The sequence below is a fragment of the Aedes aegypti genome, chromosome 3, assembly GCF_002204515.2.
Source record: "Aedes aegypti strain LVP_AGWG chromosome 3, AaegL5.0 Primary Assembly, whole genome shotgun sequence".
Lineage (NCBI taxonomy): Eukaryota > Metazoa > Arthropoda > Insecta > Diptera > Culicidae > Aedes > Aedes aegypti.
Window position 1 is genome coordinate 363,968,918 of NC_035109.1, and position 27,842 is coordinate 363,996,759.

A 27,842-nucleotide genomic window follows, 5' to 3' on the forward strand; every position below is an offset into this window, starting at 1 on the left:
AAATTGTTTTTGTACAGATTCTAATCTTTCTTCGTGTGTCATTGAGAAAGGAGACCATACAATGCTGCAGTATTCCATGATTGATCTTACATATGCAATATATAGAGTTTTAATTGTGTATGGGTCATGAAAGTTGTAGCAGAAGCGTTTTATGAACCCTAGCATGTTATTAGCCTTGTGAATTATTGTATTGTAGTGGTCTACGAAAGAAAGCTTAGAGTCTAAGATTGCTCCTAAGTCCCTTACTCTTTCACATTTTTCTACGTTTTGATTTCCTAATGAAATTGAAATTCGCGGTGTTGTTCTTTTTCTGCTAAATGATATTAGGTTGCATTTTATTTATTAACGTTACTATAAAGGGTGGCCACCAAATTTCGGTTTTGAAATTCCCGTTTTTTTCCCGGTATATTTTACATTATTTTCCCGGTTTTTAATCCATTCTTTTCAACGATTTTAATTGACTTTTTTCTATATCAAAAATCTTTACTATGAAAAGCACCGCAACATTTTTTTTTTAAATCGGTTTAAAATTTTTTAGTTGTTTTTTCATAGTAATTTGATTGTTTATCAATAGTTTCACTATTGGAGAAATATGTTGACTATTAGAGTGTTCTAATCTATATAGAATTTTATTCTGAAAACTATGGCTTAGTGCAGTACCTGAATCGATTTGTCTCGCGTTCATCGAGAATCAATGGAGCTTTGGAGCTATCTATCATGGGAAAGAGATGGTTAATTGTGCTAATAAAACAGTTCCTACTCTTGACACGTTAGGAGTTTAATTTGAATGCTATCTGAACCATATTTACCAACAGTATGCGCTTTAAGACAAACTTCGAAATTTCAAGTTCAAGTTTTAAGATCTAGAGAACCTGAAAACCGTTCGCATTGAAAATTTGATGAATTGGTTGCATTCTGGTGATGATAATAGGATCAAAATTTTAAGCTCAAAGCTCTGTTTGCCTCTCTAGACTCATGCTCTTGAAATTTCCAAAATACTTTGATCACCCTATTAATCCCTTGAATTTTATTCCATAAAGCAAATAAGTTCAAGATATGAATGAAACAAGGCCACACACGTAGAAACTAAGTAAGTGCTCACAACTTTAATAACACCGAAAATTATCATTTTTGACATCCACCCACCCTCTCGTAATGCCTTTTGTATGGATATTTTACAAATTTTATATGAGCAGTAATGGTTTGATCGTTATTAAGATCGTAAATGAGCCAATATTTAAAACTTCGTCGATTAGATAACTAGTGACATACCGTGAGGGCCCCTAACTCTGCGCAGCTCCTAACTCTGCGCATTTTTACCAAAATCCACCAAAATCTGGTAAATTATTTAAATTTTTGTTTAAAATTTGTTTTCCATATATTGATACAATAGTAATAAAAAAGTACGCGAAGAATTTTCTTGACAAATTTACGTTTATTACTTCAATAAAAAATAAAAAAGCTTTAAAAATACTGAAAAACGTCCAAATTGACTGCCCGTTAGCGCAAATTCTATGGGAGTACCTCATCACTTAAGTCATTTGAATCAAATTAAAGAGAATATATTTCAAATTTTTGGTACGTAGGCACTAGTTTTTTTATCAAGCAATCATCACTGGTAAAGTGCAACTTATTTTTTCTTCATTTTCTTGTTCTTCTTAAGTGCGCATAGTAAGGAACCATTTTTCAACTATGGTCCTTACTATGCGCAGCAGTTATAAAACGTTATTTTCAACATACAATCAACCCTCCAGAGGTCGATATTGAAGGGGATTATCGAATTCTCGACACCATCGCGATATGGAATAGAAATACTTTGGAAAATTGTTTGAGGGGACCATCATAGTTAGGGAAGATTAAAAAATGACGTCCATCATATTTTAAGGATTTCTACACTCCGTCCCCTCAATCCCCTGTCGCGATTTTTACAGTAGGTTCCTAATGCATGCATTATCACATTTTCGTAGACTCCTCCTCCCCTGAACGATGGACGTAATTTTTGAATGCTCCCTAACCATGCAATGAAATATTTTTTTGTATAGTTTCATGAGTCAATATCGAGTAATGGAACATCGAGGTTTAATCGTATTTTCTATATAGAAACGCCAATAAAGTACTGTTATTGATCTGAAATATGAATCGTTCATTAATTACGTCACGCTTATACAGGGCGGCGATACTTCTCGATTGAGTGATGAACAATACATTAAGAATGGATATACCGTTTTGCTTAAACTATTCTTCGTATTTAGTAGGAATGTTCGGGTTTCACATATAACAAACCAGAACCAGGTTCTTATTGATTTTCTTCAAACCCGAATCCGACCCGAATCCGAGACAATTATTCAATACCAAACCCGGACTCGAACCAAACAAAATTTGTTTTTTATATTTTCTAGTGAAAGTACATAAACAGTCAAAGCTAATTTTCCTTTACACGCCAAGGGTGAACGCAAAAAAGACGTAGTTTGTACCCTTTTTGTATGTTGCTTTGGATTTTAGAAAACTAAGTTAATTACATGTTTTGGAAATCATATGATGATTTCGATTATTTTGAGAGTTGCACTTAATGGCATTCAGTAACAGTAATTATCATGGATTGAATTATAGATAAAATTCACTTCACTTAGTAAACTTCTATGTTAGAGACATTCCACGCTCCACTGGGGACGTAATGTCGTATAAGGGAAGAAAATGAAGATTAATTCAGAATTTGAATGCTAGTAATGCTTTTAGTAAAATACTTCAACTGTTATAAATAATTTATCGAGTGCGCAGAGTTAGGAACCTAAATGCGCAGAATAAGGAGCATTGCAAAAATGAGTGCGCAGAGTTAGGAACACGGACACCCTTGAGAAGAATTAAAAATTTGCAATAAAAATCATTAATTAGTGAAGCTTTTATATTTTTTCCTTGTACATAAAATCAATAAGTATTTGCTCCCAACATTTCAGAGGATTGTGTTTTGTTTTCAATTAATTACAGCGGTTTGAAATTTGAAAAGCCTTAAGTGCGCAGAGTATGGGGCCTTCACGGTAATAGAAGCTTTCATAAATAAAGACTTGTTTTCAAGATTAGTTGTGGTATTCAGCAGTGCTAAGCCAATCCGCAATAAGTAATAAAACTTTGGTTCAGAACGTCGAGTAAAACAAGTTAGAGAAAAGTTCAAAAAATATTAGCTCTGGTAGTTCGAGAACAAAAATTTAAAAAAATATTTCGAAACATTACTAAGAAAATAGTGAAACATTTTTAAGAAATATGGTGTAGCATAGTAGAAATTAAATCATTGATGTTTGAAAGATACTTGTTCAAAATTGCTGATGTCTCATGGCAATGTCATTAAACATAACTACTTTTTATAACTTATTTTGGAGGTTAGTTTGTAGATTACAGCTTGAAGATGTTCGTTTAAAACGATTTTCCCGGTGATCTTCTCAAATTCCCGTCTTTTTACCGCTTTTTCCGTTTTTCCCGGTTCGGTGGCCACCCTGTTATAGTAAAACAAGATTTTAAGTGCATTCAATGTTACAGAACATCCCCATTCAGTCAATTCAACGATTCGTTTTTATATATCAATGATCTTGATGGAACAGCCTGGATAATAATAATTTGGATAATCTTACTAGGACTAGAATCCTCATTTATCATTATTTTCAGGATGTTCGTGCATATTATATTCCTTTTGAATGTTCATTATAAATTTATTCCAGTATTTCTTGACAAATTCTCCCAATAAAGATGGTGAACTTGAACTTATATGTCTTCAATTAATGTAAGAATATTTCAGTACAGGTGACGATGATGAAGTTTAGTTGAAATACTAATAAAAAATGATTGTATAAAAATGGCTAATTTCATATATTACATTCGTTATTATTTATTTATCCAGCCACTGTTGGATTTGAAATAAGCGAATAATTACGGATATCCTTAACAAATTAAAGTATTTTGTTGATTATATTCACTGAAATCTGTTTCTTGACCACGAAAAATTTAAAAAATCCTCTTATACAACAAAATTTAAATTTGTAAAAAATCAGTGCAAAATGCTACGTCATTTGTGGATGGCTCCTTATGCAAAACATCAAATAACACTGTTTCAGCATACTGAAACTTATAAAGTTGGAACTTTCTGAACGTATAGGAGTCATTTAGATTTGTGTTAAGTAAATACGGTATTTAGTTCCGGAATACATTTTTTTTAAAGAAAGTATTATCGTCTGGCACAAACATGCAAATTAAAAGGATACTCTAATCATAAGAAATATAAAATACAACTGTTTCATAAAAGTAAATCTATCGGAAGCTAAATAGGAGTATTTGGGATAGTTCTAACATTATGCTGGAGCTCAGGTTTGGAGCTTGAGCTTGAGCTTGATTGGCCGCGCGTGGTTGCTACTACAAGATCGCCAGATCAGCTGCACTTACACAAGGAACCAACCGAATGACTGCTTGAGATACCAGACACCTCCAGTGTATAAGTGCTGGTGATCTTCTATTTTAGGCAACAATGGCGCCTGCCACGTCAGAATGCAGACCAATGAGCGAAAGGGGGAAGAAGGGATGATGCATTAAACTGGCTCCCACGGTAGACCGTATAGAGCACTGCGTCTACGCCAGTTCATGCAGGAGTGTATGGGTTGGGGGAAAGGCATGGCAGAGAGGATTGCTATTTGGTTAGCAGACGGCCTATATATCAGGTGTAAGGAAATGCATGCTATAATGATGATAGAGCGGAAGCGTAGGGAAACGGTTTCTTGTCCGCCTCTGGTTCTAGCGTTTGCTATGAACGAACAGGGTGTGAGTATGATAGATTCAGAGTGGAAGATAGAAGCAAGTGAGAAATATACAACTACAAAGTACGAGGAAAGGGATGGGCCTGGGATTGAACCCATGACATTCTGCATATGAAGCAGAAGCGTTAGCTATTAGACCACCAGCCCCATCTATTATGCTGGAGCTAAGGTTTAGTAACAAAGTTTCACTTTTTGATTTCGGAGGATTAAAGCTTCATTTCCAAAATTCCTTTCATACTGAGAGGGTCCTTGTGAGAATCCTCAAACGATTTCAATAAGAATCCTGAAAGTATTTTAATGAGCATCCTGAAGAGAGCTGATCAGAATCCTATCAATCCTGAACAATGAAATCCATGGAAGGCTTCTAATAAGAACCCTAAAGGGTTTCTGATAAAAAAAGCTGGATAGTTTCTGGTTACAATACTGGACGGTTTCTGATGAAAATGATGGTAGGTTCCTGATGAGAATCCTGGAAATATTATAATGAGAATCCTAGAAGGATCTCTTTGTGAATCCTGGTATTTCAGATAGATATATAGATTCCAAGCAACCAAAAGTTCGTATTTTACTTGATGAGCGAACTCAGAAGTTCAAACACGGTTCAGATTGAGTTCTTTAGAACTTTATGGATGATTTGAAGGTCCTAAGAAAGCTATCATAACAAACTTCTTAAAAAGGAATCAATTGTATTTATTAGAAACTTAAAAGTACAATTTGAGTTTCTCACTTCTCTTCAAATCAACGCAAAAGTTCACAATAAGTTTACTGAATACTTGTTTCGAACCTTGCCATAATGCTCAATTAGAGGATTAACCGTACCTACTTCGAACTATTTTTCAACTAAGAAGTATATGTGAAGTTCCAAAAAAGATCATAAACCAGCTCTAAAAAGTACTCGCTTTGAACTTCTTGCACAAAGTTCATTTAATCACTTAACCACATTTAAAGTGAACTTCTTTTCAGCTTCGGGAAACAAAATAGAACATGAGAGTAATTTCATCAGTTTGCACTGCTTTTCATAAAGATTTGAAACTATTGCTTTGCATTCTTCTATACACATGAATATATTGAATTCACCTACCTGCATCAGAATACTGTGCAATTCCTTATAGAATAAAGCCAAAGTACATCGTAAAGCTCTTATCTTCACGGGAGGCACTACGGAGTTCTTGACGATGTCCTTTCAATTTTCTCAAATATGTTTTGATTCTTGCACTGTGCCAACAGACAAACTTTAACTACTGGCCAAATAATCACCTCTTATACGTGTTTTCTACATATGTTTCTATAAACGCTTACCACAGCACTTAATTCTTCTCTCAGTAAAAAATAACTGCCAAACAAAACAAATCGTCAAATTAGGGAAGTTCACTTTCAGTTCCACGTGTACTTATCTGAACTTTCAAGTACAAATTTCAAGTAGAAATTATGCTAAACGTCCTTATGCGATACGTCTTTATGCGAAATGGGTCATCCCCGGATTTTATATTTCTCGTGATGATAACTTTCTTCAAGTTTTCATGAATGTGCCGATTCATATATTGTTAACGAAGCTACTGAACAAAACTCAAATTGGCTGTTTTCTTATGATAAAACTGAACTTCCAAAACTGGACTTAAGATGGTCACCCGCATTCAAGAAGACCAGAAAGGTTTCTAATGGTTATCTTTTATGAAATAAATGTGATTTTATTTGACACAGTATGGAAATCAACATTTGATTTGGATTGGATCTCCAGGACCGCATACTAAGGCTTCCGGTCTCTTGAACAAGTCAAGTGATCAAGTGATTATTATGGACATTTAGGACCTGTATTCGGATTGACCATCGGTTTCCAAATCTGTGTGGACGCATTTGGAGGTGCAACTAATCTCCTACACAATACTGTTAAAATTTTGAGAATTTAGTGAAAAGATATGAGCAAAAGAGTGCAAAAAAGTCGTTCACGCATTTTAAGGGTTCGATAATAAATCTTCGAGCTGTTTAGTGGGATACCTATAAAATTACCTGAAGACAGCAGTGGAGGTCGAAATACGCGTATCTGTCGAAGGATACAAACTCTAGTGGAATTAGGTGGTATAGTACCGTAATCCGGGGTATCATTGATCAGCGGGGTAACATTGATCGGAATGACTCATCCCGTAATAAGTTGGTAGCATCATTTATTGATGTAACATTTCCAAAGCATGAATGTTGCTTGTCTTTCTAATATTTATAAGCTATTAAAAATTAAAATTTTTGCGAAAATTGCGTTAACTTTATGCGTAAATTTATCAAGTTTTCGAAACAATGATTTGAATGATTCTATAACATTCCCCAGAAAACCATTCCCCCGAAAACCATTCCCCAGAATTCCGTTCCCCAGAATGAACCATTCCCCAGAAAATCGTTCCCCAGAATGTAACATTCCCCAGAATGTAACATTCCCCAGAATTCCATTCCCCAGAATTCCATTCCCCAGAATGCACCATTCCCCAGAAAGCTATATGAATATCCATTTTTTTTTCTTTTTTTAATTATTGCTTTGCGTGAGTCACTTATGTGGGGGCCCAGATAGCCGTAGCGGTAAACGCGCAGCTATTCAGCAAGACCAAGATGAGGGTCGTGGGTTCGAATCCCACCGATCGAGGATCTTTTCGGGTTGGAAATTTTCTCGATTTCCCAGGGCATAGAGTATCTTCGTACCTGCCACACGATATACGCATGCAAAAATGGTCATTGGCATAGTAAGCTCTCAGTTAATAACTGTGGAAGTGCTCATAAGAACACTAAGCTGAGAAGCAGGCTTTGTCCCAGTAGGGACGTAACGCCAGAAAAGAGGAATAAGAGTCACTTATGTGACAGGCTAAGGTCTGATGTGACAAAACAAATATGCAGGTAGGAGGGTTAGGGACATAATGAACACACGGGGCGAAATGGACACCCCCTTACTCTCTGGGAATATGCATATTTCAGCAAAACTTTATAAACTGTACGAAATCTGTATTGTATATGAACGTTTTGACGGTATAAAAGTTTACGCTTTGCTTCATTTGTCCTCTGAAATTCTACTATATTTTTTTCTCAGCTTCAAATTAGTTTATAAGCAAAGCGGAGGAAGCGGTGGATTTAATTTTAGAGCAAAGAAACATATTTCCATTCTATGTAAAATAAGCATTTACCTAATGTGTCCAATATGCCCCTAATCCCCCTATTCATGAGTATTTTGCATATTATAATAATACACCCTTCTTTTAATACATTCCCATAAAATATACAGACTATATGTTTATTTTTGCATATATAGTGATGCACCCTTCTTTCAGTATTATCTCATTAATGATATAGGCAAAATATATCGATGGAGAGCCCATATAGCACTTGGCATAACATGATTTGGTATAAAGCCATTTGCCATCCAGCCATACTTATGCTCCTTCTTTTCAAAAAGGATGTTCTTTATGTCATGCCAAATGGTCATTGTCCAAATGACCATTATCGGAAACGTATAATATGATACTACGAACGTCTTTATTCTAATCGGTTTAGCCCTAAAAAGTAAGAGATGATGCACCTTCTTAAAACATTGATAAAAAGCTGCATACATCACTACATTTGATAAAAATTGGACATACATGTAAAATTATACATTTGGAAACTACTATACCGAAAGAAGGGTGTAGCTCTATTTTGTGCAGAGTAGTGATGAGTTGTATATTCTTTTAAATAAATATTGGATATTGCGTTTCCCCATAGACTGATCTATCAGTCTTCATAAGTGCCAATAAAAGTGAAACTACTGTGATAGTTCATTTGCAAATGAAATTTGAATTATGCGTAAAGTGTTCATAACTAGCAGCACCAATGCTAATCTTCTCATGTACTTGTAAACAACTTAAACTCCATAATTTTCAAGTTTTTTAAATAGATTATTTCAAAACTTTAAAGTAGGTATATAATTTTCTGGGGAATGGTCCATTCTGGGCATTGGTTTTCTGGGGAATGGTTCATTCTGGGGAGTGAAATTCTGGGGAATGGTACATTCTGGGGAATGAGATTCTGGGGAATGAAATTCTGGGGAATGGGTTTCGGGGGAATGGTTTTCTGGGGAATGTTATAGAATCATTTGAATGGTTAAGGATGACACTACCGAAGATTCATGTTTCACATAAGTTCTGCAAGCGATATGAAAAATTCACATAAAACATTTTTGTAAACATGCTTAAATCTTTCAAAAAACAAAATACAGTATATAGTCTCGAGCTATGCGAGGCAGTACTTGTTTTAAAAATATGATACTCACAACATTTACATTTTTGGATGAAACGTTTAAGAAATGCCCTAAAAACTGATCAATGTTACCCCTGATTACGGTACTAAATTCAGTTTTTTATTTATTTAAACAAATCTATTGCAAATTTTTATTAGTAAAAGTTGTCCACGTTAAAATTTCAAAATAAACAACGAATCGTCAAAAATCCGTCTCTTAATCAAGTGTCTTCAAATTTTCAGAGTATCAACACCTTTGTCAAGTTTTACTTATTCAAATTGCGCTCCAAATTTTCTTAGTTTTCTCTTATGACCCTTCATGTGATTTTGTACAACATTCGAATTGACAAGTTTTTGTAGATTGACCATGCACTCTTCAATTCTTAGCCCGATTATTATAGATCAATATTTTTGAACGGTCTCAAATGTCGGATTTTGGAATGATTAGAGTTCGCCTTATGTAGGTTTCATCATTCTTTACGCAACGTGGTGTGTTTGTCATCATTTGCGTAAGCTCATTCACTACAAATGTTTAAAGTTATTAAAAAAAACAGCTTATTTACAACAACTTATTTCTAGAAAGTTAAATTGTCGAACGAAGCTTTGGGAAAGGAAGTGTTAACCGCAACAGAACGATTTTTTCTTAACTTTATTTTAACACAGAATGGCTAGTTCTTCACACCACTTGTTTTTTTTTTTTTGCGAGATGTTTGAGGTTTCGGTTCGAAAACTACCATCAAAGCACCAGTAACCGATAATGTTCCAATAGACCGCGCAGGTGTGTAAGGTTACTTGAGTAAATACATAAAAAAATACTCACAGTGTTATCTTTTTTCAATGTTAGCGGGGTACTGGAACATGACCATGTACTGATGCACTGATGGCACTCTCCTAGTACTAATTTGTAGATTTTTGTTAGCGAAGGGCAATAACTGTGGAAGTGTTAATAAGAACACTATGCTAAGAACCAGACTCCGACCTAGTTCCTACTTTAGGAACCAGACAAGACGAAATGTATTCATCCCAACCCTTCCGGTTGCATCCCCCTTCACTTACCTGGGAAAAGCATCGAAGAACCAGGTCCTTTTCGTCGCCGGGAACGCTACCCGCATGCCGGACATCAGTGGTGAGTGCAGAATGACAGCGCCAACCTCGTACCGGCTTGCTAGATCCACCGTCGGCACCGTCCCTATACTCTGTCCGTAGAGGATGATATTCTCCGGGCTAATGCCGTAGCGCGTCCGCAACGCGTGCCACGCCGCATCGATGTCGGCGTATAGATTCTTCTCCGTTGGTTTTCCGGTACTCATACCGTATCCCGAGTAGTCGTAGCTAAAGATATTGCAATTTATCCGCTGGCCTAGTCCGATGAAGAAGCTCGTCATCTGACCCAAATCCACTGCGTTGCCGTGGGAGAACAGCAGTGTGAATCTGCAAGACACGAAAAGAGATAAACGGGGAGCGTATGAGACAAATTGGTTTCGGTTGGCACTATCATCCAGTGGTTGGCTTTCATCATCATCGTCGGCGTAGTTATCGGCTGGAAAACCGACAAGTGGATTACAACAGAAATGTAACAAATTTTGTTATTCAGTTGATAAACTTTATTGAAACCTTGTTATAATTTTGACATACTAGTAGTAAAAATAACAAAACCCAATCAGGCTAGAAAATTTGTTTAGTAATCAGTTAATCTTTGAACTACCAATATTCAACAATCCTTATGATTTTTGTTCTGGCTTCAAGTGTAGTCTCGGGACTGGCAATCTTCGATTGTTTATTCATGTAAAATAGATTCAATTTCGAAAAAACGTTACCACTAAAAAGGACTTAGTACCGTGAATCCTTGAATTGCCAGATAATATTACACTAACCCAATTAACCAGATGTGGATAGGATTTAGATTGGTAGATCTTACCCTGTAATGTACCACGAAAAGGTGACAAGGTGAAACGTTAAACTTTTGTTATTATACTTATTTTTCTTTAAACTGTGTTATACTTTCATCCAGAGCGCTTCTAACGAAGCTGAAACACAATTTGTTATTACATTTAACAAATTTTGTATCAAATTTAGATATGATTGCGATTTGATTTTGTTCTAATCTACTGTTCGGGGATGGATGCCATAGATATAAGAAATATGTCTGTCGTCTAGTCACCCCCGAACCAACTGGAGGGCGAGGAAATCATCGAGTGGATTTTTTTGTTCTATTCATCTCTACCACCACTTAACAGTTGTGTAGGGAATGTGAACAAGAATTGGAGCACCTGACCAGAGAGAGATGGCCCCTCCTATGGGGGAGGGAGACGATGTAGACAAACAAAAAGCGTGACAATTCACAAAAAAAACGTATTGAGAGTTAGTTATACGTAGCTACGTTGATATGAGTATAGAGGGGCACCTGCATGTTGACAATTTTAGATCAACGAATGGGGACACACAGCGGAAGTAGAATGTAGTGTTCCATAATCATAGTCGGATCCACTCGCGTAGATATGGCGGAGTTGGCTTATCGTAACTAGTCATCTTCTGATCTTTCACGACCAGAGTCCTGTATCACTATTAGGCTAAAGCCGAATAGATTTTCTTCAACGAAACTTTACTAATCGATTTCATTCATCCTTTGAATTTCATGGTAAAACTGTGTCACACTCAAACCAGCAATGATAACGAACGCAATCAAACAACTTGAAGTTGCTGTAAAGCGTAGGTATCTACTACAACTCACAGCGTGGTCAGTGAACCATATGATTGCGTAGAAGCTTAATATCAGATGATCACGAGTGCGCCGTACGGGTTATCGTACATTACATACCTACGCAAACAGTATGTGATGAAATAAAAAAAATCAAAAATAAACCCTTTAAGTGATAGGTAAAAACGGGTTTGAAGTAATTTCCGATGAATTTGGTCATATTTCACGGTTTTAGGTCTTTTTATAATGTTGTTAAACAACTGAATGTATGAACACCAGTAATATTTGATGATACGAAAACTCAGTGGTTTTTCCTTTGTCGCACCCTGTAGGTACTTACCGAGCCAGTAAGTTGTTAGTAACCCTCGGATTCATATCGTGCATCAAAACCGTAACTTTCGCATGAAAACCGTTTAGTAGGTGTTCTTTATCAGGCTATTATTGATGGGCTTGTCGTGTTAACATGAGTCATTATCTCAAAGGAAAACGATCCGACAGCAGCCGTCCAATCTGAATCATCAACGCTTTGGCCTATAAGTACCAGCTTTCGGGTGCAATTATTGAGCGAACGCGTTTGTTATCAGACAAGCGTGAATGTTTTGGACGTTTGGGCCAAAGAAAAAAACCGTTTTGGTGTTGGGCTTCCCCTTCCTCAGGTGTTCTGGTTTTTCAATCATCGCGGTGACGAATGTTGCTCGTTTACTGGCTTTATGTAAGAATAATGAGTTGTTTGTTCAAATTTCTAAAACAGTCTGGCCAATTTAAGCAGCAGACCAAAATCTGCATTTTGGTTAAATGCCACCATACACGACCTGCTAGCATTTCCATGGAGAACTCTTCGTACCATTTTAAGCAATTTTTATTTAATCATGATAGAATTGACCATAATTAAACATAAAACAAACTCATAAACGGCTATTATGACAAACGACCATGAAGCTAAACGACGTTATGCGTTGTATCACATTGCCGTGATTTGTCATGAATTACAATGAACCAGGGTATGTATTACCAACTTAAGGAAAGCGGCCATAAGCTACACAGGTTCTTAAATTATTTACAAACATATAATGGCTACGATAAATAATTTACAACATTCACAAAGCCCAAACAGACATGTCTATATATTTTAACCAGGGATTGCATATTGGATGTCATCAAAATCGTTCTGGAATTTGAGTCCTAATGATCTAACGAGTCTACTATATTCTACACTCATCCATTCCTTGTAAATCAGTTCCATTTCTGTAGTGAAGACAGGTCTTAACTCACTCTAGGATTGCAGCAAGCCCTACGGTAAAAAGACGGATCCTCAAAACATAATTCTTACGGGGATACACAAAACTTCGCTAGCTCATTCGAACTAGACTAACCTAACTAACAAATTAATAAATGTTACTGAGATAACACTAAGCTGAAAAAAGGCTCAGCCTATTTGGGGACGCAAAGCCAAGAGGAAGAAAGTATTGATTGAGTTACAACCAGGAAAATCATCTTTTATATTAAACTTTTTTAAGGTTAAAATGAAAATACTTAACTTTTCCAATGTTCGTTGTTTTCGCGGAACAAAATAACGATAAAATGTGAATGTGAATGCAAAGCAAATTGCAATTTCTCCTACCGTAAAGTATTTCCTCAGAACAAGTAGGGAAAACATTGCACCTACACAGCAACGAGCGTGTGAAGATTGTATGTAGGCCTATCTCGAAAACGGTTCCCTTCGACTATTTCTTGCTTAATTAGCAACTAGTGAGTAAACAATAATATTTTGTCAGAATCGTCGTCTTCTTTGCTTGCGCATCAGTCAGAGCAGCATGAGCGTAGCACGGATTTCATAACAAAAGGGGGAAGGGGTGATAAGCAACCTCAAAAATTCATTTATGAATTTCACGCAAAACGATCATTTTACTCAACCTCTGCATTGTTTTTGCACAATACCCAACAGTGACGATTTCAAAAGTCAAAAGTTAAACATTTCTATATGTACGACTTGAAAAGTAAAATAGTTTATCATCCTGTGAAGACATTTATATGATTTCTTTAAAAAAATCACTGTATAAAGTCGAGCGTTCGGCATATGAGTCACATTCGGATTTCGAGACAAAACGGTATAAGGATTCAAATAGTTCCCCCAAGAGTTCTCAAAGATAGTTTTGACTAACGGTACATGTTCCTACAGGAATAACTCCCGAATTACATTAGGCATCTTAAAAAGAATTTCTTCAAGGAATTCTCCATTGAAATGATAGTAGGGGGATACGGGGCAGTATGGACATCCTAAGGAATTTGCCTATTTTGGCTGTAAAGACATGAATATTAACTGTTTTTTATGTGCAGTATGCTTTTTAGAGAACTTAAGCATTGGTTGAACATTGTTGCATAATTTGGAAAAAAATATTTTGTTTCCAAACAAAGGTTTTAAAAAAGCTTACATTTGGTCGGGGTTCTGCCAAAATCTTTATTCCGAGATATTTTACTTTAAAGTCTTTTCCTGTACTAGTTTATCGCGGACGATAATTTTAATTTTTTATCGTTCACATGCGATTACCAGTGTTCAATAAGTACACCAAGATTAAATATACTAGTAAATCATCAAATATTAACGATGTAATTGAATTTCATTAAACAATATGAAGCACTCAGTTCACTCTGGCTGAACAAAAATTAAAAAAAAATATGGTTCTTGGTTCGGTATGGTTGGATGTGTTTCACAGTTTTCAACAACAAGTAAATTAGAGACAAATGATGTTTATCATCACCGTACATGTTGGAATCCATGTCACAAGTGTTTATGGGACGGATTTATATGTATTGGATCAAGGTTCTCACGTGTTCATACATAGATCCTAATGATCGAAGAAAACCATGAATTCGATCTGCCCTTCGCAGATCACCTGAGTGCACCTTCGCTGATCAAGTTCACAGTTCAATGCGTGAAGTGTTCACCAGGAATGACTATCATTTCAGATGTACATTGACCTGCTGAAGTTTTACTGCAATATAAGAATAACCACAGAATCTAAAATTGGTTTGATTTCCATCACCATCGGATAGAACTACAGAAAAAAAGTTTCATCGGGATTCGAACTCGTGCCTTCTTAATGGTAAACTTCACTTCTTAAAGCAATGGTGATAAACTTGAATCAAGTAATGTGCACTTTGTCTGACGGGGTTTGATGGCGATAAGGCGATTTTCTGAACAACTAAAGCGGACCAAGTCCACCTGAGTTGTTCACACAGTATCAGATTAAATTAATTCGTTTTTTCATTACGGCTTCTGTGTGGATTGATAAACATATTATATAACAAGCAAATACAAGTATTTATTGCATGTAAATGCCTTTACTTCATGTCTAAATGTGATTTTCAGATAAACATTACTTAGTGCGGTGTGGCTGGATAAACAAAGAAAATAGATCAACGCCACCGAAACAGTATTTAATTTTAATCAATCAATTGCTGCCCAATTTCACTGGCCTCTGTTTCTATGAGTTGCTTTGAATGGATGTATTGTAAGAATATAGAAGGAAAATGGAAAAATATAGCTTTATATCTGAAAAATGAATTCTCTCTGATGACGTACGTGTCCTTCCAAACAAAATTTGTGATCTAAGATTACAAGCGATTGTTCAAATCACTCGATATTTTTATAGCAGTGAGGTTATAATTTTTTATCCTTTGCATAGCATAGCATAGCATAGCATAGACTGACTGTACATGTCAATGGTTGCTACTCCGTGATTGATCGGAACTGGTAATAATTGCACTGCGATCCAAATGAATAAGGGATGGGAGTTTCCGCTTACTCTCGGAGTGCAATTTTAGCAGATCTAATATTATTGATCAATAACGGCGCCGGCCAAGTCCTTACAGTAAGTTGGGATAGGAAAGGAATGTTAGGGTGTAATGATTGTTGCTTCTAGAGACCGAGAATACCTCTGCATCTCCACAATCACCACGGGAAGGGTGTTTATTAGTGAAGAAGGAATAGACCTGGGAGTCACCTTTGGTCGGTGATGCGATCCATGGATAAGGAGGAAAAATACGATTTATACTTAAAGCTAGTTTTTAGTTTTGTCTCAAAAAGTTTTTGGTAGAAGATTTAAAATAAACGTCAACATCTATAATGTCGAACCATTCAAAAGAAGTTTTTATTAATGGCGAAAAGAGAAAAATATATGCGTATATCTTAAATTATATGGAACAGGAATAATGTCGACACATGTAGTGACGAACCATACGATTCTACCCCATTACCCCGAATGCTATTTCCCCGATTGCCATCACCCCAAATTCCATTACCCCGAATGTACCATTACCCCGAATTCCATCACCCCGAATGCTATTTCCCCGAATTCACAATTATCTTGACATGATGACATTGATGACATTTCCCCATGATTTTGGAATTCGGGGTAATGTCATTCGGGGTGATGGGTCGTTCGGGGTTTTGGAATTCGGGGTAATGGCGTTCGGGTTAATGGCATTCGGGGTAATGATATTCGGGGTAATGGGGTAGAATCGAACCATACATAGTTTGTTTGAACATTACAAAATTTATGCCTCAAGAAGAAAAGTCTTTGGTAGAAGTTTTAAAATAAACGTCGACATTCATAATGTCAAACAATTCAAAAAATATTTTAAGAAATGTCAAAAATTTTATGTTTATTAGAATTGTATAAAACAGGCATAAAGCCGACACTTATAGTGACGAATCATACAAAGTTTGATTGCATATTACAAAAAAAGTAACGCTTTCATGAAAAAATGTGTTATCATAAGCATGAAACGAGCTCACCAGTTGGTAATCCATCCTTGACTGAACACGAATATCTTTTTGAACTCACACAGCGCGAACAGCAAAACTTCTCGGCGCCCCGAAAACGAACCGTCTTGCTTGGGCTTTCCAAAACACTGCCCAGCACAACACGCGAACCGAAAACCAAACTCCCGGCCTCCCGGAAACGAAGCGTCTTGTTTGGGCTTTCCAAAACACTGCCCAGCACAACTCACGAACCGAAAACCAAACTCCCGGCGTCCCGAAAACGAATCGTCGGGCTTGGACTTTCCAAAACACTGCCCAGCACAACACGCGAACCGAAAACCAAACTCCCGGCGTCCCGAAAACGAACCGTCTAGCTTGGGCTTTCCAAAACACTCTCTTCAGATCACTGTTCTTTTATTGTAGAATTACATGCATTCTGAGGTTATAATTTTTTATCCTTTGGTGTAAATTGAGTTTTTTACACCAAAGGATAATTTTTTATCCTTTGGTGTAAAAAACTCAATTTGGGAAAAATGGCACTTGGTGCGGTTTAGCAGAACCCCGACCATTTGGTAGTCACCATCAAACTAGCGGGGCAAAGTGGACACCCCCATGGGGCAGTATGGACATTTTAACGTTTACAGGCAAATTGTCCCGCGATCAGAACCTCCAAAAATAAAGCACATATTCAGGAAACCATAGTGGCAGGTCACTGTGTCACTGAAAACATGATTAAAACCAATTCACGAAATTTTTCGTATAGATTTTTTCAATATTGCCTCCAGGATAGTTTTAATCCAGAATTGACGATTTTAAACCGATTTGTGGTTCCGCATCATAATCATTGCATTCCCTCCCCTAGGACGTGTAATGTTGCCGCGATGGGTGGGCTTACCCCATTAGCACTTATATGGGAACCAAAGAATCGCTGGAGCAATTTTTTGGGAAATCCCTGTCTAAGGCAATGTCTTTTAGTTCAAAATTTCCGGTCAGAACCTTTAAAAAAAATTGGAATAATTTTTGTAGGAATGCTTTGCTATTCTGAGAAGCTTCTGGTGGTACTTCACAATGATCGTAAAGAATAGTTTGGAATTTTTGTAAAAAATTCGGCAGGAAAAAATTGAAAGTTCTCGTTCGAAGATTAATTATTAACTCAGAGATTAATTATTAATGAAAGTTCTATTAGAAATTCTGAAAGAATTTTTGGAGGAGTTCTCAGAGGTACACCTGAAGAAATGTTTTGATTAATCTAAGCTGTCTAGAGAAAAGGCCAGAACAACAAATTGTTGGAGGGATATTTGCAAGAGTAGCTATTCATTAATTCTAAGAGAATTATTAGGAGCAATTTTCAAAGCAATATTATCATTTTTATTAATTATCTTTACTAACCTGGCTGCAGCCTTGGCGGGTTAGTTAGATTACCTGAAGGAATAACTAAATACATCCAATGAAAAAAATTGACGAATTTTACAAGGAGTTAAAGAAAAAAATCTTCGAGTGATTCCGGGATTGGTAGCGACCGAGTTACTTGAAAATAGGAAGTTAGAGACCTCTTGCCTGATAAAAATAAACCAAAAAAAGACGGAAAAGAGAATAAACATTGATCAAGAACACAAAAAACGAAACCTAGCTGACTTTGGGGCAAGTGTACCACCCATGCTCTTTATAAAAACTACAATATATATTTTCCCTTTGAGCTCAACAATATGTTCCCTCTCTAATAGTTCACAATACAATGATCAAAATATTATGAAAATTGCTCTATTTTTTACGTATTTACATCGACTTTTGCAAAGATAACCCAATTTGAGTGGATTTTTTATAAGATTTCGTTGTTTCTAAATAGCTTGGTAAATGGTAAATTATTAACAGATATTTCTAACGTACTGTACATCGTGAAACTATGCTATGCAAATGTATAAGTTATTGTGGCATTTGAATGAAAAAAAAAATGTATAAGTAATTGTGGCATTTGAACGAAAAAAAAAATTTTGTTTTACATACGAAATCCAGTTTTGTTGAAATGTACACTTATTGGGGTAAGTGTATCACCCAGAGGCGACTCGTTACCTAACTTTGTACCTGTTCTACGAATCTAAAAATGGATAATTCGGCAAATTTAGTTTATAAAACACAAAGTAAATGCTTGTTTTTAATTATGAATCGTGGTTTATGGCTAACCAGCCGAGTGGAAGTTTAACAACTACCGAAAAGCTAAACATTACATATAATTTGCAATTGGATTAGATGGACAAATTGATGTGAAGATTTACGAAAAAGTTACACGTCTTCTCAGTGAGAATCGAATTCACGACTCCCCGATCTCTAGTTGGGGCGCGTTACCACTACGCCATGAGAGGACTCATGAACGCAGAAGTTAACCTGAATTCGATTTCAGCTCAATAATCACGTGGTCCTTTTTCGCAAAGTGCACCTCTTTCGGAAGAATTAGATGCCCATCCAAACACAACGCTTTCTATATATATCCAATGCCTAGCCCGAGAGCGCATTGTTTTTTAGGTATAGGAATAGCACACTACACTAGCCAGCAACTGCGCTGGCTGAGGTTTCTATTATGTGGGCTTCCAATGGGTCGCGACGTTCTCAAACGACCGGTTACGGAACATGAGTCCGTTGCTCGATAAATACTTGTTTTTAATTATGAATCAAGGTTCATGAGTCCTCTCATGGCGTAGTGGTAACGCGCCCTAACTAGAGATCGGGGAGTCGTGAGTTCGATTCTCACTGAGAAGACGTGTAACTTTTTCGCAAATCTTCACATCAATTTGTCCATCTAATCCAATTGCAAATTATATGTAATGTTTAGCTTTTCGGTAGTTGACAAAGTAAATGGTTGTAATCTTCCTTTCTAACAAAGCTTTATTTGTTAGATGCTAATTTGTTGCTGAAAATCCAGAATTTGTAATCGTGGAACAGGTAGATTTGAGGTTAGGGAATCGCCACTGGTACTACCTATTTGGTGAACAAAAATTGTTGGAGTGAAATTTATAAAACTGTTAACATCATCAACAAAATCATAATAATAAACCGAAATAAGGCACCAGTAGTGGTTTCTAAAGTAAAGTAGGGGAATAACTGACATTTTTGCCCTCCAAAATGATTTATTTCTCAAAATATTCAATAATAACATGCTTTTGGCTTATTAAGTACCGTTTTACATCTCTTCATTAACATTTTTCCGTTATTTAGTGCTGACCTATTGTAATATTATACATATTAGCCGTAATATAAGAGTAATACATGCATTGTATTGAATGGAGACAAAAATAACCATTTTAGTTATTCGAATTGAGTAATAGAGAGTTACGCGTGTTTTGAACCTTGTTATAAAGCATCCCCTTATTACGATAACATTTTTTTTAATTATCAATTAGCGTCCTAGTTATATTAATAGGAAATAAATAAAATTTCATTACAAGTAGAATTACATGCGATGATCATTCGGTAGCCGTCTTGCCCCATATGGGTGGCAAACTTGCCCCATAGTGTCGAAAAATAGGTTATTTCGGATGATATTTGAAAAGCTCCAAACCTAATACTTTTTGAAATTATTTTCTTTTTAAATGGCACAGTGGTTTTGAAAAGATGTGAAACTAACATCATGAGGCTAAATTGGTGAATTTTATAAGCTTTAGGCAAAGTTAGAGTTATATGTTATATGTCCAAAATGTTGAAGTACAATCGATCATAGCAACCTTCTGATATTGAATGTAAGAGATCCTGAAAATAAATTTATTCATTCCTTTGTCAACCACCAACCAGTAAAGGTGTATTTCATTATCACTCTGCTAAAAGGTTTTGGGCCCAGAACAACCCAAACCAAGAAGGTTCTCGAAGCCAGTTAAAATCCGGTACGATGGGAGACGACGAGAAGTTCCTCAAGATCAAGCCTTTCGACGGTACGGGTTTCAACAATTGGAGGTTCCGAATGTTGGCATTCCTGGAGCAGTTGGAAATCGCGCACTGTGTCGAGAAGGCAGCGGAGGAGGAAGACTTCTGGGAAATCCCGGAAACGGATACGGCAGCTGTTAAGAAGGGGAAGGAGGAAAAGAAGGCGAACCGGAAGAAGCAGGACAACAAGTGTCGTTCGGTCTTGATCGGTGCGGTCGCGGATAGTCACCTGGAGTATATCAAGGACAAGAAGAGTCCGAAGGAAATCTGGAACGGGCTGCATGAGGTTTTCGAGCGGAAGAGCTTGACGAATCGTTTCATGTTGAAGCGCAAACTGTTGGAGATGAAGCACGATGAGCGTTCGAGTCTGGAATCCCACTTTCTTCGCTTCGATCAGTTGATTCGGGAGCTGAAGTCGACCGGTGCGAAAATGGACGAGGAAGACATTGTGTGCCACCTGATGCTCACTATGCCGGTTTCGTACGAGTCGGTGAACACGGCAATGGAGGCGGTTTCAGAGAAGCTAACCCTGGAATTCGTGAAAGGGAAGTATTTGGACGTTGAATCGAAGCGAAAGGGAAGAAACTCGTCGGCCAATCAAGAATCGGACAACGTTGCGTTTGCTGGTAAGTCCGGAGGAATGTGCCGTCTGAAGTGCTTTGGCTGCGGCAAATTCGGCCACAAGCGAGCCGATTGTCCTGAATCTGAACTGCGTCAAGAGCAGGGTCGGAACCACGAGAAGAAGAAATCTACGAAGGTCAGTGCTGCTGCAAAAACTGTGTCGTTTGTTGCCGGGTCCGGGTCAGCTTCGGATGAGAAATCGCGGAGCTGGTACCTGGATAGCGGGGCTTCAGACCACATGGCGAATCAACGAGAACTGTTCCAAAATCTGGAGGTGCTGGAAGAGCCCGTCTGGATCGCGACAGCGAAGAAAGGTGTCAACCTGGTCGCTAGGCAACGTGGAGAAATCAACGTGTACTCGACTGTCGATGGTGAGCACATCCATGTGCGTATGGAAAACGTTCTTTTCGTTCCAGAGCTGACGCTGAATCTGATGTCCCTGCGTCGGCTGGAAAGTTCGGGAAAGAAAGTGATTTTCCACAAAGGCAAGGTAGTCGTTGAAGATGCCGATCAAGATGTCGTAGCAACCGGCAAGCAAGTTGGTGTGCTATATGCGATGGACTTCCAGTACCTATCAACGCCAAACAGTGCTATGGTAACAGGAAAGGTAACCAAGGAGCTGGACTTGTGGCATCAACGCTATGGTCACCTTGGCAACGGAAACCTGATGAAGCTTATCAACCGAAAAATGGTGGATGGACTCGATCTGGGAAGCAGCGTGAAGCCTGGATGTTCGGAGTCGATGGTTTGCGAACCATGTCTTGCTGGCAAACAAACTCGAGAATCGTTCGTCAGCCGTGAGGGAAAGCGGACAACCCGTCCGTTGGAGCTGGTGCATAGCGACGTCTGTGGTCCCATCTCGCCTGTGTCGTGGGACGGCATGCAATATTTCATCACCTTCACGGACGACTTCACCCACTTAACGGTCGTCTACCTGATGAAGTCGAAGGATGAAGCGCTGGAGTGTCTGAAGACGTACGAGGCTATGGCAACGGCACATTTCCAAACTAGGATGTCTCGTCTTCGCTGCGACAACGGTGGCGAATACAGTAGCAAGCAAATGAAGATGTTCTGTCGGCAACGAGGTATCCAGTTGGAAATGACGGTTCCGTACACACCGGAACAGAATGGGCTGAGCGAACGGATGAATCGAACCATCGTCGAGAAGGTACGGGCAATGCTGGCTGGAAGCAATGTTACGAAGCGCCTGTGGGGCGAAGCAGTATATGCAGCGGCGTACCTAATCAACCGCAGTCCGACTGTTGCTGTGGATGGTAATCGCACTCCCTATGAAGTCTGGAATGGAAGAAAGCCAAACGTGAGTAACCTTCGAATTTTTGGTGCAGAATGTTTCGTCCATGTCCCGAAGCAGAAGCGGAAGAAGTTGGATATGAAGTCCGAAAAGGCGATCTTCGTGGGCTACGCACCGAATGGATACCGTGTTTGGAACGGAAAGAAGGTATTTGTGGCTCGAGACATCGTGTTCAACGAAGGCAAGACTAGCAACAGTCAATCGGACGACAGCAAGAATGGCGAAGATGAAGAGCTGATTGTGAACCAAGATCCAATCGTCGGTGAGGAAGGAAATCAAGATTTACCTGAGATCAACGATGAGCACGAAGCTACCGACAATGAAGAACTGAATGAAACGTTGCTTGATGAAGCTGCTGGCGGTAATCCTGATGAAAACAAGGTACGTAGAAGCGGTAGAATTCGTGCACCTCCTATCTGGCACGAAGACTACAATATTTCGGCGTTCGCTTTGAGTGCCGAGGAGTACGTGGACAACATTCCAAGCGACATAGCGGAGTTGAAGAAGCGTGACGACTGGCCGCTGTGGAAGGAGGCAATCGAAGCTGAACTAGCATCCCTGGAGAAGAACTGTACGTGGAGCTTGACGGAGCTGCCTGCTGGGCGTCGACCTGTAGGCAATAAATGGGTATTCACTATTAAGCAAGACGGTGAAGGCAAGATCGACCGATACAAAGCCCGACTTGTTGCGAAGGGCTTCACGCAGACGAAGGGCTTCGACTATTCGGAAACGTATTCCCCTGTGGCGAAGATGACGACGTTGAGGATTCTGTTGGCACTGGCGAACCAGCGAGACCTGCACGTGCATCAAATGGATGTGAAGACCGCGTTCCTGAACGGCGAACTGACTGAGGAAATTTATATGCGGCAACCATCAGGCTTTGAGGCGGGAAACGATCTGGTCTGCAAGCTCAACAAGGCGATTTATGGACTGAAGCAGGCATCCCGGAGCTGGAATATGAGGTTCCACACGTTCATTACGAGCATCGGATTTCAACGAAGTCAGCATGATCAGTGTCTTTACCATTGGTCGAAGGGAGAGGCAGTCGTTTATCTCGTTATATACGTAGACGACATCCTGATTGCTGGGAATTCGATTCTGGCGATCAAACATTTAAAGCAAAAGCTGTCAAGAGAGTTCGAGATGAAGGACCTGGCCGAGGTGCGGTGCTTTCTTGGACTGAATATCAACCGAAACAGAGCCGACGGCGTTATGACGATCGACCAGAAGCAGTACGTGATGAAGATTCTGCAGCGTTTTGGGATGGAGAATTGTAGGCCGTCTGCTATTCCCATGGACCCTCATCTGAAGCTGCTCAAGTGTGAAGATCCGACGCGGTTCACGACGAAGCCTTACAAGGAGTTGATTGGGTGCTTGATGTACCTGATGATCACATCGAGGCTTGATATCTGCGCGGCGGTAAGCTATTTTGCGAGTTTCCAATGTTGTGCCACTGAAGAACACTGGGCTCACCTGAAGCGGATTTTGAAGTACCTGCGAGCTACTGTCGACTACAACTTGGTTTTCCGGAGGTCAATGGAGTCGGAAACACTTTCCGTATATGCCGATGCGGACTGGGGTAATAATCTGGACGACCGGCGCTCCGTCTCGGGGTACGTGGTGAAGCTGCATGGAGCAACGATCTCGTGGGCAACCAGAAAGCAGACATCGGTGGCGTTGTCGACGACTGAGGCGGAGTTCATGGCTCTTTGCCAAGCCAGCTGCGAAGCGATGTGGGTGGTGAACCTCTTGAAGATGCTTGATGTGGAAGTTGCCTTACCGGTGACTATCTATGAGGACAACCAGCCATGCATTGCCATCTGTGAAGAACCGAGAAAGCATAGAAGGATGAAGCATATCGATATCCAGTACTTTTTCCTGCGAGACCTGATCCAAGAGAAGAAGATTAAATTACAGTATCAGCCAACCGAGGACCAACTAGCGGATCTGATGACGAAAGGCCTTCCTGCCCCGAGATTCAGTAAACTGCGAACGATGCTGGGATTGATCAATTGAGGCGGGATGTTGAAGTACAATCGATCATAGCAACCTTCTGATATTGAATGTAAGAGATCCTGAAAATAAATTTATTCATTCCTTTGTCAACCACCAACCAGTAAAGGTGTATTTCATTATCACTCTGCTAAAACAAAATCATAGATGCTTATTCACAATATTATCAAGCAGAACAACTTTTTACAACATATTTTCGGTGGCTTGTAGATTTAGAGCTTGAACACTTTACGTTGAAAACGATTTTCTCCATGATCATATTAAATTCCCTGGTAATCCCGTCTTTTTCCGGTGGATTAAAATTTCAGTCTTTTTCTCGTTTTTTCCTTTTTCTCGATTCGGTAGCCACACTGCTATTATCCAGTGATTTACATCGATTTCTGTAGGACATACTCCCAGATTCCTGTTCAGAATTTCAACTTGGAATTTCTCTAACGATACTTTTCGGAATTACTGCAAAGATCGGTAAGACTTTTTTAGGAGTTCATATTTCCAAGAATGTCTCCAGAAAAAAAATTGCAGAGATGTACAAGATTTTTTTTCAGAAAAAGGGAGATATTTCTAAAGAAAATTCTGAAACTTATGTAGGTTCTTAAGTCACCCATAAAGAACAAGAATATCTGAAAGAACTCCTGAACTTTTGAAGAAGTTTTAGAAGATTTCCTAGAAAAAATGATTGAAACAAAATCAATAAAATCACGGCATAATATACCACCATATTAAAAAAATGGATAGGAATGAAACCTCTTAAGAGATGTTTAGAAGAACTGCAGAAGTAATTCTTAAATGAAATGCTGAAGAAATACCTAAAGAAAATCTACAGGAGCTTCATGATGAATCCCAACTTTGCAGGATTTCTTGGAAAAATGCATAAACTATTTCTGTTTTAAACACTCTCATTTAAACCTTAGTGGATTTTTTCGGAAGAAAATATGCATGAATCTTTGGAAGATCTCTTTGGAGAAAAACCCAGGCAGTCTTTGAAAAAAATAATTGAAGTAATACCTGAGGAACTTACTACAGGTAGTAACTTTGGAGTGCTCAAGGATATCTTGTAGTAAATTATTCTGAACATCCTTTGAAACAACGCAGGAAGAATTTATAAGAGATTATTGTAGATCTCTAGAAGAATTTCGGGAGAGATCTCTGTAGAAGTATTCTAGATGGAATCTCTGCAGAAATCACTAGGATAATTCTTGAATCTTTTCTTCAAGGAATTGCAGATTAAATTCTAGAAGAACCTAGTCGCGTTATAGTCTCCGAAGGTTTCTCTGAAACCTATACCTAGAATTTTGATCAGGATTTATTGCAAGCAAAGTAAGGAAAAGATATACTTTAGAGACCATATTGATTAAAATAGAGACTTTCAAGGCCTTCCATTGAAAAGAGTGTTACCAGGCCTGTGATTTCTAGAAATATGTGTGTACCTTAACATTCGTAGTAAATAAGTTGATTTTGATTGATCGGCCAGGATGAGACAACACCCCTTACTGGCTACGCTCATGAACAGCAGCATATCTGCCAGCAAGGCACAAACTGCTTCTCCTTATCAGCCCGAAACGAAAGATGATACATTCCGATTGCCATCACAGTTCGGAAACAGCCAAACACAAGGAATGGATGTCGAAGTAATGCTGAAGTTTGTATGTCATTCTCGGACTGATTCCGAGTTCTTACCTGGCATTAGTGCTGCACTTGACGAACAGGCAGGCGATTCGGTTTCCCCTGGAGGACCGGGCAAAGAACGCCTCGAAGCACTCCTTCTCCCGGTCACCGTACTGCCAGTCGGCCCGATCCAGCAGATTCAGCGTAAATTTACTATTGGCGGCATCGTCCGCCTTCAGATCGTAGCTCGCTTCCGGGGGCAAGAATGCCAACTTGGACGCAATCCGGCCCGGACAGGGCGGGCAACAGAACAAACAACACAACTCACTAAAGCTAAGCCCGTTCATCTTCTTTTTGCTTTCGACTGCTTCCGCTGCTGTTGTCGTTGAACTCCCGACGTCGGCACTTCCTCCTCCTCCTCCCGCGCCTTCCACGGATCCAGCAGAAATCGTTCCCTCGGAACCGTGGTGTTTTCGGGCGTCTTTGCTGCTGGTCGACGTTCTTTTGTTCCGTTCCAGTTTGACCGACTGTGTGATTCCCCTCTAAGCACCGAACACGACAAACTAATGCAATAAAGCTACGATATGGAAGCGATTTTTTCGCCGTCGAAACCCTTTTTTCAAAATGAAGCAGAAGCCCGAACTTCTTCAGCACTTATTTTTTGCTCCTCTTTCAATCACTCGACGAAACAACACTCATCCCAGATCGTTTAGCGAAAAATCTTCCGTTCACGCTTCGCGAAACACAATTTCACTGCTGCTGTACGGAAAACATGTTGCCTTACACGCCACCACTGTGGTCACACAAAATTTCACACCCAAATTGAAGATTTTTCACAAAAATTCGAGATTATTTCCACTAGAAATGCGCCACACATTCAACACCCAATCTTTCTTTCCTTCGTCTGCTGACGGAACTAAACTGACTGGCTGATGATCATGATGATGGGGTGCTCTGTTCGCGTTTTCACAATACTGGGGTCAATGTTTGAAAAGGGCTTTAATGTTTTGGTAAACAAAAGATGATCTAGTCGTTTTAGAGCTTGTTCGATTTTGCCCAAATAAAAATAATAGTCATATCAAAAATAAAATTTGTTAATTTTATGAAAATTGTTGCTGAATGTCTGAAAAGAGCTCTGAAAAAAATGATGCAATGGTTTCGCAAAATGCACTTACAAAACGTTGATCCCTTCTCAAATATTACTCTCAACAGCGCGATGATTGATGATGACGGTATTTGACAGCAGAGCGGCTCAATGATGACAAATAGAGCTGTGCGCTTGGGGGGTCCCGGAAACATCGAAATCATAGAACATTGCGTGGCAAGCTAATAATCTTCTATTCAGAGGTCCGCTTTGCATCCATCGAATTGGCGATGGAAAGAAAAGTTTTTGAGTGTTTGATAAATGTAGCCGAAGACTCAAACCGTACACGAAAAAAAAGAATCCATATAAAATAAATTGAGATTCAAATGTTACACATTCACTTTTCCTGAGCTCTGCTGACCAGGGGATGCCAGGTTGGAAGACAATGTCTTCTTCCATTGGAAGGCATTTGAGTTGTGTGGAAGACTTTTGGAAGGCGAAAGGTATTTGGAAGACATTTCATTTGTGAAGACATTTGAAAGATAATTTAGCATTTCCTAGGTTAATGATAAAAATTAGTTGTAAATTACTGGAACCTTTCTAGAAAATTTCTGGTAATCTCTATCCTTATTCCACAAAAAACGGTTGTTCCTTTGCAGATGCTTATTTGAAAATTCTTACAAGGATTTCTTCAAAGTTTCTTCCATGATTTCTCACAGGGATTCAAGGAGAAGTTCTTCTAGTACTTTCTGGGATTCTTTTAAGGCTAAAGCCTTGATTACACTACG

General features: G+C 38.6%; 1 protein-coding gene across 1 annotated transcript in view; it reads right to left on the reverse strand.

The window, feature by feature from the left end:
• Positions 1-26,906, reverse strand: part of LOC5566852 (protein ABHD17B) — a 44,321-nt gene extending 17,415 nt beyond the window's left edge. The window contains exons 1-2 of the mRNA XM_001651227.2: positions 26,043-26,906; positions 10,101-10,475 (exon numbers count right to left, since the gene is read on the reverse strand). Of these exons, the coding sequence (XP_001651277.1) occupies positions 10,101-10,475; positions 26,043-26,317 (650 nt within the window). The 5' untranslated portion in view covers positions 26,318-26,906. The remainder of the gene's footprint in view (positions 1-10,100; positions 10,476-26,042) is intronic.
• Positions 26,907-27,842: the final 936 nt, after the last annotated feature.